This window comes from Astyanax mexicanus, chromosome 2, assembly GCF_023375975.1.
Source record: "Astyanax mexicanus isolate ESR-SI-001 chromosome 2, AstMex3_surface, whole genome shotgun sequence".
NCBI classification, from domain to species: Eukaryota; Metazoa; Chordata; class Actinopteri; order Characiformes; family Acestrorhamphidae; genus Astyanax; species Astyanax mexicanus.
The window spans coordinates 49,712,746-49,726,631 of NC_064409.1; the positions used below are offsets into that span (position 1 = coordinate 49,712,746).

Genomic DNA, 13,886 nt, shown 5'->3' on the forward strand with positions numbered 1-13,886 from the left:
ACCTTAGCAACCACCTAGCAACACCTTAGCAACCGCCTAGCAACACCTTAGCAACCACCCCAGATACCATAGCAACACCTTAGCAACCACCTAGCAACACCTTAGCAACCACCTAGCAACACCTTAGCAACCACCCCGGATACCATAGCAACACCTTAGCAACCGCCTAGCAACCACCTAGCAACATCTTAGCAACCACCCCGGATACCATAACAACACCTTAGCAACCGCCTAGCAACCACCTAGCAACATCTTAGCAACCACCCCGGATACCATAACAACACCTTAGCAACCGCCTAGCAACCACCTAGCAACACCTTAGCAACCACCCAGGATACCATAGCAACACCTTAGCAACCACCTAGCAACACCTTAGCAACCACCCCGGATACCATAGCAACACCTTAGCAACCATCTAGCAACACCTTAGCAACCACCCCAGATACCATAGCAACACCCTAGCAACCACCTAGCAACACCTTAGCAACCACCCCAGATACCATAGCAACACCTTAGCAACCGCATAGCAAAACCTTAGCAACCACCTAGCAACCACCTAGCAACACCTTAGCAACCACCCCGGATACCATAGCAACCGCCTAGCAACACCCTAGCAACCACCTAGCAACACCTTGGCAACACCCCGGATACCATAGCAACACCTTAGCAACCACCTAGCAACCACCTAGCAACACCTTAGCAACCACCCCGGATACCATAGCAACACCTTAGCAACCACCTAGCAACACCTTAGCAACCAACCCGGATACCATATCAACACCTTAGCAACCATGTGGAATATGTTAGCAACTGCATAGCAACCAGTTAGCAACCACTTAGCAACCACCTGGAAAATATTAGAAACTGCCTAGCAACCACTTAACAACCATGTGGAATACATTAGCAATTGCCTAGCAACCAGTTAGCAACAGCTTAGCAACCACCTGGAATATGTAAGAATCTGCTTAGCAACCAATTAGCAAACACTAAGCAACGATGTGGAATACATTAGCAACTGCCTAGTAACTACCTAGCAACCACTTAGCAACACTTTACTTTATATAGGTATATATAAAGTAAAGTGTTTATATTACTTTATAAGACAATTATTAGCTTTTCACCATGTTAGCCAAAACTTTTTGGACTTTAACATTTAGCTGAAAGTCAACAGCAAAGCAACCACTCTTCACACGCTTTAGACAGAAATATCTTAGCAACCATTTTAACTTTTTCAACGTTATTAACGTACTTTTCCAAGCCAACTTAAAGTTCGTTATCGAACTTTCCTTTTCTAGTTATTATTATTATTATTATTAAGTTGGCTTGGAAAAGCCAACTTACTGTTCTTCGTAATCTTCTTATTATTATTATTATTATTATTATTATTCCGCGCTCAAATTTCTATACGCATCTCCTCCTAGGGCTTTTGACGTAGAATCACGAAATTTTGCAGTATCGTAGGACCTATACCCGAATAGGTTGCTTGTGCTTTTTTAAGCGATACATCGTACGGTTTTCGTAAAAACTTCGTAAACGTACGCTTTTTTTTCCCATAGGAAATGAATGGGGGACAACTTTGAACGACTGTGTAGGTAACAATTTTTGACATACAAAGACAAAAATCGGACGGTCTATAGAACTTACCGTGTTCTTTCCGAAAATTTTTACGTTTCGACGATACGTCGTACGGTTTTCGTACAAATGTCGTACGAATTTTTCCCATTGAAATGAATGGGGGGCCCAGAGTTCCATCTCACACACGAGCAGCTCTGCGCACGGAACCCCTTCTCTCCCCTGCTCCTCCAGTACTGTGAGTGTATGGAGGAGCTGCTGTATGGAGCAGCTATCAGTCAAAAGTTTGGACACCCGGCACCCCAGCCAGGGCTTAGCAACCACCTAATAACTGCTTAGCAACCACCTTAGCAACCACCTGGAAAACGTTAGCAACTGCCTAGCAACCACTTAGCAACACCTTAGCAACCACCTGGAAAACGTTAGCAACTGCCTAGCAACCACTTAGCAACTGCCTAGCAACCACTTGGAAAACGTTAGCAACTGCCTAGCAACCACTTAGCAACTGCCTAGCAACCACCTGGAAAACGTTAGCAACTGCCTAGCAACCACTTAGCAACCACCTGGAAAACGTTAGCAACTGCCTAGCAACCACTTAGCAACTGCCTAGCAACCACTTGGAAAACGTTAGCAACTGCCTAGCAACCACTTAGCAACTGCCTAGCAACCACCTGGAAAACGTTAGCAACCGCCTAGCAACCACTTAGCAACCGCCTGGAAAACGTTAGCAACTGCCTAGCAACCACTGAGCAACCACCTGGAAAACGTTAGCAACTGCCTAGCAACCACTTAGCAACTGCCTAGCAACCACCTGGAAAACGTTAGCAACTGCCTAGCAACCACTTAGCAACCACCTGGAAAACGTTAGCAACTGCCTAGCAACCACTTAGCAACTGCCTAGCAACCACTTGGAAAACGTTAGCAACTGCCTAGCAACCACTTAGCAACTGCCTAGCAACCACCTGGAAAACGTTAGCAACTGCCTAGCAACCACTTAGCAACCACCTGGAAAACGTTAGCAACTGCCTAGCAACCACTTAGCAACTGCCTAGCAACCACCTGGAATACGTTAGCAACTGCCTAGCAACCACTTAGCAACCACCTGGAAAACGTTAGCAACTGCCTAGCAACAACTTAGCAACTGCCTAGCAACCACCTGGAAAATGTTAGCAACTGCCTAGCAACCACTTAGCAACCACCTGGAAAATGTTAGCAACTGCCTAGCAACCACTTAGCAACTGCCTAGCAACCACTTGGAAAACGTTAGCAACTGCCTAGCAACCACTTAGCAACTGCCTAGCAACCACCTGGAAAACGTTAGCAACTGCCTAGCAACCACTTAGCAACCACCTGGAAAACGTTAGCAACTGCCTAGCAACCACTTAGCAACTGCCTAGCAACCACTTGTAAAACGTTAGCAACTGCCTAGCAACCACTTAGCAACTGCCTAGCAACCACCTGGAATACGTTAGCAACTGCCTAGCAACCACTTAGCAACCACCTGGAAAACTTTAGCAACTGCCTAGCAACCACTTAGCAACTGCCTAGCAACCACCTGGAATACGTTAGCAACTGCCTAGCAACCACTTAGCAACCACCTGGAAAATGTTAGCAACTGTCTAGCAACAACTTAGCAACTGCCTAGCAACCACCTGGAAAACGTTAGCAACTGCCTAGCAACCACTTAGCAACCACCTGGAAAACGTTAGCAACTGCCTAGCAACCACTTAGCAACTGCCTAGCATCCACTTGGAAAACGTTAGCAACTGCCTAGCAACCACTTAGCAACTGCCTAGCAACCACCTGGAAAACGTTAGCAACTGCCTAGCAACCACTTAGCAACCACCTGGAAAACGTTAGCAACTGCCTAGCAACCACTTAGCAGCTGCCTAGCAACCACCTGGAATATGTTAGCAACCACTTAGCAACACCTTAACAACCATTGGGAAAACGTTAGCAACTGCCTAGCAACCACTTTAGAAATGATAGCAACTGCCTAGCAACCACTTAGCAACACCTTAACAACCACTAGGAAAACAATAGCAACTGCCTAGCAACCACTTAGCAACCACTTTAGAAATGATAGCAACTTTCTAGCAACACCTTAGCAACCACTATTAAAACGTTAGCAACTGCATAGCAACCACTTAGGAACCACTTTAGAAATGATAGCAACTGCCTAGCAACCACTTAACAATACCATAGCAACCACTAGGAAAACGTTAGCAACTGCCTAGCAACCACTTAGCAACCACTTTAGAAATTATAGCAACTGCCTAGCAACCACTTAGCAACCACCTGGAAAACGTTAGCAACTGCCTAGCAACCACTTAGCCACCACTTTAGAAACAATAGCAACTGCCTAGCAACCACTTAGCAACACCTTAACAACCACTGGGAAAACGTTAGCAACTGCCTAGCAACCACTTAGCAACCACTTTAGAAATGATAGCAACTGCCTAGCAACCACCTAGCAACACCTTAGCAACCACCCCGGATACCATAGCAACACCTTAGCAACCACCAAGCAACACCCTAGCAACCACCTATCAACCACCTAGCAACACCTTAGCAACCACCCCGGATACCATAGCAACACCTTAGCAACCACCTAGCAACAAGTTATCAACCACCTAGCAACCACCTAGCAACATCTTAGCAGCCACCCCGCATACCATAGCAACACCCTAGCAACAACCTAGCAACCACCTAGCAACACCTTAGCAACCACCTTTAATATGTTAGCAACTGCCTAGCAACCAGTTAGCAACAGCTTAGCAACCACCTGGAAAACATTAGCAACTGCCTAGCAACAGCTTAGCAACCACTTCAGAAATGATAGCAACTGCCTAGCAACAAATTGGCAATCAAAAGATTAACCAAAAGTTTTACGATTTCAGCATTTAAACAAACGTTTTTAGATTTCAGCGTTTAACTAAACGTTTTTCGATTTCAGCGTTTAACCAAACGTTTTTAGATTTCAGCGTTTAACCAAACGTTTGTAGATTTCAGCGTTTAACCAAACGTTTTTAGATTTCAGCGTTTAACCAAACATTTTTAGATTTCGGCGTTTTTGGCATTTAGCGTTTAGCCAAAAGTTAACAGCATATCCACGACTCTTCAGACAGAAACAGCTTAGCAATCATTTTAACTTTTTAACGTTATTAGCGTTCTTTTCCAAGCCAACTTAAAGTTCGTTCACGAACTTTGCCTTTTCTAGTTATTATTATTATTCTTACGCCTTTTTTTCTGTACGCTACTCCTCCTAGAGCTTTCAACGTAGAATCACGAAACTTTCACGGATCGTAGGACCTATGCCAACTTAGCGTGCTTGTGCTTTTTGGAGCGATTTATCGTACGGTTTTCGTAAAAACTTCGTAAACGTACGCATTTTTTCCCCATAGGAATGAATGGGGCGAAATTTTAAACGTCCGTAACCGCCACAATTTTTGAGATACGAAGACCAAATTTGGCGAGCTTATAGATCTTACCGAGATCTTTAAATTAATAGCAGGTTGCGAAGCGATACGACGTACGGTTTTCGTACAATTTTCGTACGAAGTTTTCCCATAGAAATGAATGGAGGGCCCAGAGTTCCATCTCGCACCCGAGCAGCTCTGCGCACGGAACCCCTTCTCTCCCCTGCTCCTCCAGTACTGTGAGTGTATGGAGGAGCTGCTGTATGGAGCAGCTATCAGTCAAAAGTTTGGACACCCCGGCACCCCAGCCAGAGTTTAGCAACCACCTATTAACTGCTTAGCAACCACTCTCTCTTTCTCACTCTCTCTTTCGCTCTCTACTTCTCTAATTCTCACTCTCTTTCCCACTCTCTCTCTATTTCTATATTTCTCACTCTTTCTTTTGCTCTCTACTTCTCTACTTCTCACTCTCTCTTTTGCTCTCTACTTCTCTATTTCTCACTCTCTTTTGCTCTCTACTCCTCTATTTCTCACTCTCTTTCTCACTCTCTCTCTACGTCTCTATTTCTCACTCTATTTCTCACTCTCTCTCTACTTCTCTATCTCACTCTCTCTTTCTCACTCTCTCTACGTCTCTATTTCTCACTCTCTCTCTACTTCTCTATCTCACTCTCTCTTTCTCACTCTCTCTCTACTTCTCTAATTCTCACTCTATCTTTCCCACTCTCTCTCTACTTCTCTATTTCTCACTCTTTCTTTTGCTCTCTACTTCTCTACTTCTCACTCTCTCGTTTGCTCTCTACTTCTCTGTCTCACTCTCTCTTTTGCTCTCTACTTCTCACTCTCTCTTTTGCTCTCTACTTCTCTATTTCTCACTCTCTCTCTACGTCTCTATTTCTCACTCTCTCTCTACTTCTCTATTTCTCACTCTCTCTTTCTCACTCTTTTCTACGTCTCTATTTCTCACTCTCTCTACTTCTCTATTTCTCACTCTTTCTCACTCTCTCTCTCTACGTCTCTATTTCTCACTCTCTCTCTACGTCTCTATTTCTCACTCTCTCTCTCTACTTCTATATTTCTCACTCTCTCTACTTCTATATTTCTCACTCTCTTTTTCACTCTCTCTCTACGTCTCTATTTCTCACTCTCTCTCTACTTCTCTATTTCTCACTCTCTTTCTCACTCTCTCTCTACGTCTCTATTTCTCACTCTCTCTACTTCTCTATTTCTCACTCTCTCTTTCTCACTCTCTCTCTACTTCTCTATTTCTCACTCTCTCTTTCTCACTCTCTCTACTTTTCTATGTCTCTTTCTTTCTACTTTTCTATTTCTCTATTTCTCTCTTACTCTCTCTTTATTTCTCGCTCTTCTCTCTACTTCTCTTTCACTCTACTTTTCTGTCTTGCTTTCTCTTTCTATCTATCTCTCTACTACATCCTTTTTCTTTCTCTACTTCTTTATTTCTCGATCTCTCTTTTTCCCTAATTCTCTTTCTCTCGCTCAATATTTCTCTCTACTTGTCACTCTTTTTCTCACATTCTCGGGTGTTCTTTCTCTACTTCTCACGCTGATTTTCTCTCTACTTCTCTATTTCAGGCTCTCCCTTTTTCTGTACTTCTACATTTAACACTCTTTCTTTTTATCTACTACTGCCTAGGAACCAGTTAGATACACCTTAGCAACCACCTGGAAAACGTTAGCAACTGCCTAGCAACTGCTTAGCAACCACTTTAGAAATGGTAGCAACTGCCTAGCGACCAGTTAGATACACCTAGCAACACCTTAGCAACCACCCCAGATACCATAGCAACATCTTAGCAACCACCTAGCAACACCTTAGCAACCACCCTAGACACCATAGCAACACCTTAGCAACCGCCTAGCAACACCTTAGCAACCACCTTGCAACCACCTAGCAACACCTTAGCAACCACCCCGGATACCATAGCAACACCTTAGCAACCACCTAGCAACACCTTAGCAACCACCTAGCAACACCTTAGCAACCACCCTGGATACCATAGCAACACCTTAGCAACCACCTAGCAAAACCTTAGCAACCACCTAGCAACACCCTAGCAACCACCTAGCAACACCTTAGCAACCACCTAGCAACACCTTAGCAACCACCTTGCAACCACCTAGCAACACCTTAGCAACCACCCCGGATACCATAGCAACACCTTAGCAACCACCTAGCAACACCTTAGCAACCACCTAGCAACACCTTAGCAACCACCCTGGATACCAAATCAACACCTTAGCAACCACCTAGCAACACCCTAGCAACCACCTAGCAACCACCTAGCAACACCTTAGCAACCACCCTGGATACCATAGCAACACCTTAGCAACCAACTAGCAACACCTTAGCAACCACCCCGGATACCATAGCAACACCATAGCAACCACCTAGCAACACCTTAGCAACCACCTAGCAACACCTTAGCAACCACCCTGGATACCATAGCAACCGCCTAGCAACACCCTAGCAACCACCTAGCAACACCTTAGCAACCACCCTGGATACCATAGCAACACCTTAGCAACCACCTAGCAACACCTTAGCAACCAACCCGGATACCATAGCAACACCTTAGCAACCACCCCGGATCCCATAGCAACACCTTAGCAACCACCTAGCAACCCTCTAGCAACCACCTAGCAACACCTTAGCAACCACCCCAGATACCATAGCAACACCTTAGCAACCACCTAGCAACACCTTAGCAACCACCCCAGATACCATAGCAACCAGTTAGCAACCACCTGGAAAATATTAGAAACTGCCTAATAACCACTTAAAAACCATTTGGAATACATTAGGAATTGCCTAGCAACAAGTTAGCAACAGCTTAGCAACCACCTGGAATATGTTCGCAACTGCCTAGCAACCAATTAGCAAGCACTAAGCAACGATGTGGACTACATTAGCAACTGCCTAGCAACTACCTAGCAACCACTTAGCAACACTTTACTTTATAAGATAATTATAAGCTTTTCACCATGTTAGCCAACATGTTAGCCAACCATGTTGGACTTCAACATTTAGCAGAAAGTCAACAGCATAGCAACCACTCTTCACACGCTTTAGACAGAAATATCTTAGCAACCATTTTAACTATTCAACGTTATTTAACTATTTAACGTACTTTTCCAAGCCAACTTAAAGTTTGTTATCGAACTTTCCTTTTCTAGTTGTATTTATTATGTATGTTTGACATACTGAATTATTGTACTAAGCATGTGTGCATAGGCCAGGCAAATCAGTCCTATATGTGGTATTACTGGGGACGAGGATTTGCATAAGCTGTCCAAGTTCTGTGTTTAAATGGCTACAATACCATCAAATTCTGGGTTATTTTTAACTGAAAAATTATCAAATATATATATTTTTTGTGAACACTGAACACACATTTAAGTCAGCCATATAGCAAATATTAAACCTAGCTAATCGGAGGACTTCACCTAGCTAGCATGATAGCTAACATTCTGTTCACCACAGAACACACTCATGTCTCTCTGACTAAAAGCTTATATAAATGTTTAGACAAAAATAATAAAGCGACTGGAAGAAAACATAAAGCATAAAACGTAAAGAGTTTTTTCCCATGGTCTTGAGTGCTGTTGTTAGCTTTCTTTAGCATTTTTGTTAGCTAATTTAGCCTCCAAGTACAGAGTATCAGGCAGCTCAGAACTGCATTTTTTATTTGACAAACTAACCTTAGTACTGATGATAAAAACTCATGTCTGAGAGAGTGATGTCTTAGTTAGCTAGATAGTGTTAGCTAACAGGCTAACAGCTAAGACCACAGCACAGATCATGTTCCAGCTAAATAAGGTTCAAATCACACACATTAAGAAGATAAAGCTTCAAACCTGTGCACACAGTCAAGTGAATTATAATAGGAGGTTTTTAAGGCACATGTTGCAGACTCCATATCCTTTTTTAATGGCTTTGCATTGCAAAGCGTAAAATTTTTCAGAGAGCGCCCCCATCCTGTGGCCATCTTAAATGTACATGAATTAATAAGCTATTTACTGTCCTTGTTTGGAGATATTGTTAAAATGTTTTAATACCATGGTATACAATAAACTTTAATACTGTCCAACCCTACACTGTACGCCCGGATAAGTTGATTTTACTTTAACAAATTTGCCTTTGAAAAGTTAAGTAATGTGTAATGAAAACTTAATTTAGCATAACTTAAGTTATTAAAACTGAAGGGGAAGCCTGGAAAAGGTGAATTTATTAGCCAGACAGTTAATCATAATATATGATCTCCAAGGTTACCAAAAGTAGCCCCGGGGGAATGACTAAAGACCCAAAATGCAAATAGTTTATCCCAAAAGACTAAAGTTATTAGAAGTTGACTTAACTCAAAAGTCAAAAAAATTTTTTACTGATTCTCTGTCTCTCTTAAACTTGCAGGGTGGAATGTACGTCTTTCAGCTTTTTGACTACTATGCAGCCAGTGGGATGTGCCTCCTCTTTGTTGCCATCTTTGAGACTGTTTGCATTGCCTGGATTTATGGTGAGAGCACGGCTTCATATATATAACTCTGTGATTAAAAAATACAAATATATTTTAATTATGAGTTTTGTATATATATTTTTTTCAATAGATCAAACTAGTGTCATAATAGTTAACAGTTTGATGATGTCAAAAACAAGAAAAAAATCTTTATTATTACATTATTGTGTTTATGTTGTACATCTCCTGTATCAAAGCTCTGCTGAAAGAAATTCTACTGATTTAAATGTACACTCAGGCTTTAGCCCAGAATAATTTTCCAGTAGCCCCGAATCGCTGAATGGTTAGATTGCAACACTTCCAGCTGATTTACTGGCAAACTAGCATTTATGGGACCAGCTGGGATGCCTGGTTCATTATCTTATTGTAAATCCAGACTTTAGAGGTAGCCCAACAGGATACAACGGTACCTTTTAGTTCACTTTAATAATGGAATCACTTACATATATAACCCCTTCATGTTATGTTAAGTTTCATTTTATTCCAATAACTTTATTATTATAAAATAAAGTTATTTTATAATCAATCATTTTATTTTTGCCAATGAGTGTATTTTTTTATCTACATCTTACTTTTCACCTGCATACCTGGCTTGTCATTTAGCTTAAAAATGACTACTTTCTTTTGTTTCTCAGGTGCTGACCGTTTCTATGACAACATTGAGGACATGATTGGCTATAGACCTGGACCTTACATTAAGTTCTGCTGGTTGTTCCTGACCCCAGCCACCTGCTTTGTATGCATCGTTTTAGTCTAATCTCAATGTTAAACCTACTTTTATATTATTATGATGTGCTCTGAAGTTACATCATCACATTTATTTAATAGTTGCTTCACAGTAATGCCTTTTTTACCTGTATTCTGTAGGGCACCTTTGCCTTCTCTCTGATTAAGTACACTCCACTGAAGTACAACAATGAATATGTGTACCCATGGTGGGGCTACGCTCTGGGCTGGCTGCTGGCTTTGTCCTCCATGGTCTGTATTCCACTGTGGATCATGTACAAGATGGGCACTACCAAAGGAACCCTCAAAGAGGTGAGACCCCTTAATCATAGCAGCAGTGTGCAGGTTGTCATTACCAGAAGCCCCTCTTTTTCTTATTGCTTTCCTCATATTTCATTTTGTCCTATTTAGAGATTCCATGAGCTGACCACACCTTCCCCTGACCTGCCTAAAACCAGACGGGAGCAGGAGAAACTGCAGGCCATCTTTTCTGCTGAGGGAGGAGAGAGTCTTCGCCAGAGAGGAGCTCCCACCAAGGAGGGATACTTTCCTGTCAATGAGAAGGAATCTCACTGCTGAATCCCATAATGCCATAGGTCATGATGGACCACCTTACGTTTCTGCAAAGGTGGTGCTTGGAAACCTTACACTGATACCTCACTCCACTGCTGCCAGGCAATTAGCACCAAAACAGAGGAAAATGGAGGTCGTTTTTCAGCTTCCTTCGAGGCTTTGAACTGTGCTGTCACCCTCTGTAGATACTTTTATGATGTACCAACATCAAACTGTTGTTAAACTTTTGGCCAGGTGAAAACATGCTAAAACATCCTTGTAGGGCCTTCTCACATTATTATTGTTTTTATGGCAATTTAAATCTATAAATCCCAAATCATGACTAAAGTTTAATAGTCCTGCTAGATATGAAGAGGGGCTGAGGAGTATAAGATGTCCCTGGGAGATGAAAGGCCAGCAAGATAAACATCCCATTTTTTTCTACATTATAGTTTTTGAATATAAACATAGTAAAATATAATAGTAAAAGATAGAAATATTAAAAATGAAGCCTTTCTGGCAAATGTAGCCTTTTTGTAATGTTCATAATTTTCAAGATTGTATGTACATTTCAGTATTATGTTGAAAAGACATTCAACAAAAACCTGATGATGTTACATGGAGGGATAAATACTGCAGCTCTCCACAGAAGTGATTGCTCTAGTTTGCTTTCTAAGGAAGCAAGTATGTATTTTGGCCTTCACATGTACATGTGACTTTCTTTCGTAACTGAGGCAACAAGTAGCAGTAGTATCTCTGTGACAGAAAGCTCTGGAAAAAGCTTCTCGGATTTGTTACTTTCCAGTTTTCTGAGCAAAGAGGGTAAAAGAAGGGGCTGGACAGTTAATATTATGCTGCAAAAATAAAACAAGTATTTTTTTATATTATTTCTTATATTAATGAGCAAAAGAAAATCACAGACCCTTAGTACTAGAGATGGACTTATTACTGTTTTTGGGCCAGTACTGATCACCAATACCGATCAAAGGCAGGACTGGATGCCACATTCACCTTCCAGAGCAAACCTGGTAATGCATCGTCGTGCAGGGCTTCTGTAATGTTCAGGATAGTGTCCTTCACTTTTTGAAATTAACCACATTTAAAACACTGTCCAACCCCCTCAGTACCACCTGTGAAAGTCAGTGAATTCCAGCGTTAAACTGCATTGTGAAGATCAATGTGTTATTAGTGGTGTTTGTTTGTTTTTCTGTGTTCTGAAACTCGGTGCTAGGCTGAGCGGTGTGTTTTTGAGAGGGTTATCCAAGTGGTGTTAAAAGTCTTTACTCTGGCACGTTAGTTTTATACATTTTATAAGAATATACTGCCTGAGGTGATCTGTGCACAAAGTGGATTTCAACACTGTTTCTGTAGCCATGCACAAGGTCCTTACTGACATCTAGAGGTTGAATGAGGAACTTGTTCTTGTGACCACAGGACCTCGTGCAATGCTGCAGCTACTTGCAAAAAAATAGATCATATGATCTGATTTTAAATTGTATTGAAATGTAATAATTCTAAAATTATTCTTGATGGGTTTCTTGTGCATGAGCAACTAAAATGTACTGCTATATACGTACATAAATACAGCTGTCACTTTTATTAAATTTACTTGTTTTAAAGCTTAAACAAATCCTGTACAGTAGTTCAGCATAATCAAATGTCAGCTTTTTAGATTACAGATCCAAGTACATAATGTTTTATTGAAGGTGCAACAATTAAGCTATTCAGCTGTCCCTTCTTTATTCAATCGTATGTGTAAGCAAAGGTGGGTGGTTACAGTAACTCAGTATTGTGTATGTAAGAATGTATGGGTTTGTACTTCCATCAAATTATGCTTTTCTTTTTACTGAAGTATATTCACAAGGAAAGGAATCTGCTTTTGCTGTCAGTTACATTTTAGTTATTAACTTTAGGTTTTCTATTTACTTTCTTTGTGTTATGTTGGTAACAGCATCTGTGCTGTTTTGCATTTACTCACATTTCTGATTTTTGAGATTTATCATACTTTTTTTTTTTTAGAACAGTAGAGATTCCTGCACGTTTTTTCAGCATATCTGATTTACTTACATGATATAAAAAGAGAAACTACCAAGCTGTGCTGGCCTCTGGTCCCCCATTTTCTACCTCTGCTTTAGACAAATTTCAACCTGAAAAGATGCAAAATGATACAAAAATTATAAATCTGCAATTGTTGCATGTATCTAAAATTATCCAGCCCAGTCAATTTCCCACATCGGGAATAAACGTATTTGTGGTATTTATAGTATTGTACTATATTTTCTTTTTAATGGAAAATGTCCATTCAAAATGTTGTGCCCCTCAGTGTTGAATTGGCAGAAATCAGACACATTTCTATACTGATTCAATGACCACATTCTTGCTGAGGCTGCAGGTTTTAGACCTTTATTTTTTTTAGCTCTACTGTTTTGAGAAGGACATTTTTAATTCTACTTCAGTCAGTATTTAACTGAAGAAACAACACTTTTATTGGAGTATGAATTTAGGTGTCTGAATCTGTGTGTGTTTGTGTGTATATACAGTATTCGTCCACTTTTCTTTCTGTGAGGTGATGAAGTGCATGCTAAGCAAAAATGTTTGAAACTGTGACCAATCTATATGTATATAATATGTACAGAATGGTTAAGTTTTTTTTAGCATTGAAAAGGTTATGATAAATATACCCACTAAATACCTTTTGACGTGTTTATTTGTCTTGACTGTTATATTTTGAGGAATCTGTCAAGTACCTGGAGGCAGTAACGTATTTTATAAATGTTTTGGCTGTGTTAAGCTTTTAAGATATCTAAAAATATATATATACACTACTTATTTTATTACTAAGTAAAAATTATACCTTTAAATACAGATCACACCTATACTGATGTACTACAATTCATGGGATAGCAGCATTTATCAGGGGACAAGCTAGGGACACCCACACCTGTGTGAGGCTAAATACTGGTCAGTGTAAATTATAACAGTTCCTGATGAATAAAGAAATAAATAGAAGGTGACAGCAAAGTGGTAATGATTGGGATCAGTAGCCTCTGGCTAGAATTACCCATGTCTGTGCTGGTAACCA

General features: G+C 40.8%; 1 protein-coding gene and 1 long non-coding RNA gene across 3 annotated transcripts in view; one reads left to right on the forward strand and one right to left on the reverse strand.

Moving 5' to 3' along the window:
- The window catches only part of slc6a13 (solute carrier family 6 member 13), a 42,286-nt gene extending 28,789 nt beyond the window's left edge, over positions 1 to 13,497 (forward strand). For both annotated transcript variants that reach the window (XM_022672442.2, XM_022672441.2), the window contains 4 exons: positions 9,424 to 9,526; positions 10,162 to 10,262; positions 10,394 to 10,564; positions 10,664 to 13,497. In XM_022672442.2, coding sequence (XP_022528163.1) covers positions 9,424 to 9,526; positions 10,162 to 10,262; positions 10,394 to 10,564; positions 10,664 to 10,831 — 543 coding nt within the window. In that variant the 3' untranslated portion in view covers positions 10,832 to 13,497. The remainder of the gene's footprint in view (positions 1 to 9,423; positions 9,527 to 10,161; positions 10,263 to 10,393; positions 10,565 to 10,663) is intronic.
- LOC125799005 (uncharacterized) lies at positions 5,937 to 7,333 on the reverse strand. Its single transcript, XR_007437803.1, has 2 exons — positions 7,285 to 7,333; positions 5,937 to 7,055 (listed from the first exon to the last, which is right to left on the reverse strand). It is a non-coding gene; the product is annotated as an uncharacterized LOC125799005 (long non-coding RNA).
- Positions 13,498 to 13,886: the final 389 nt, after the last annotated feature.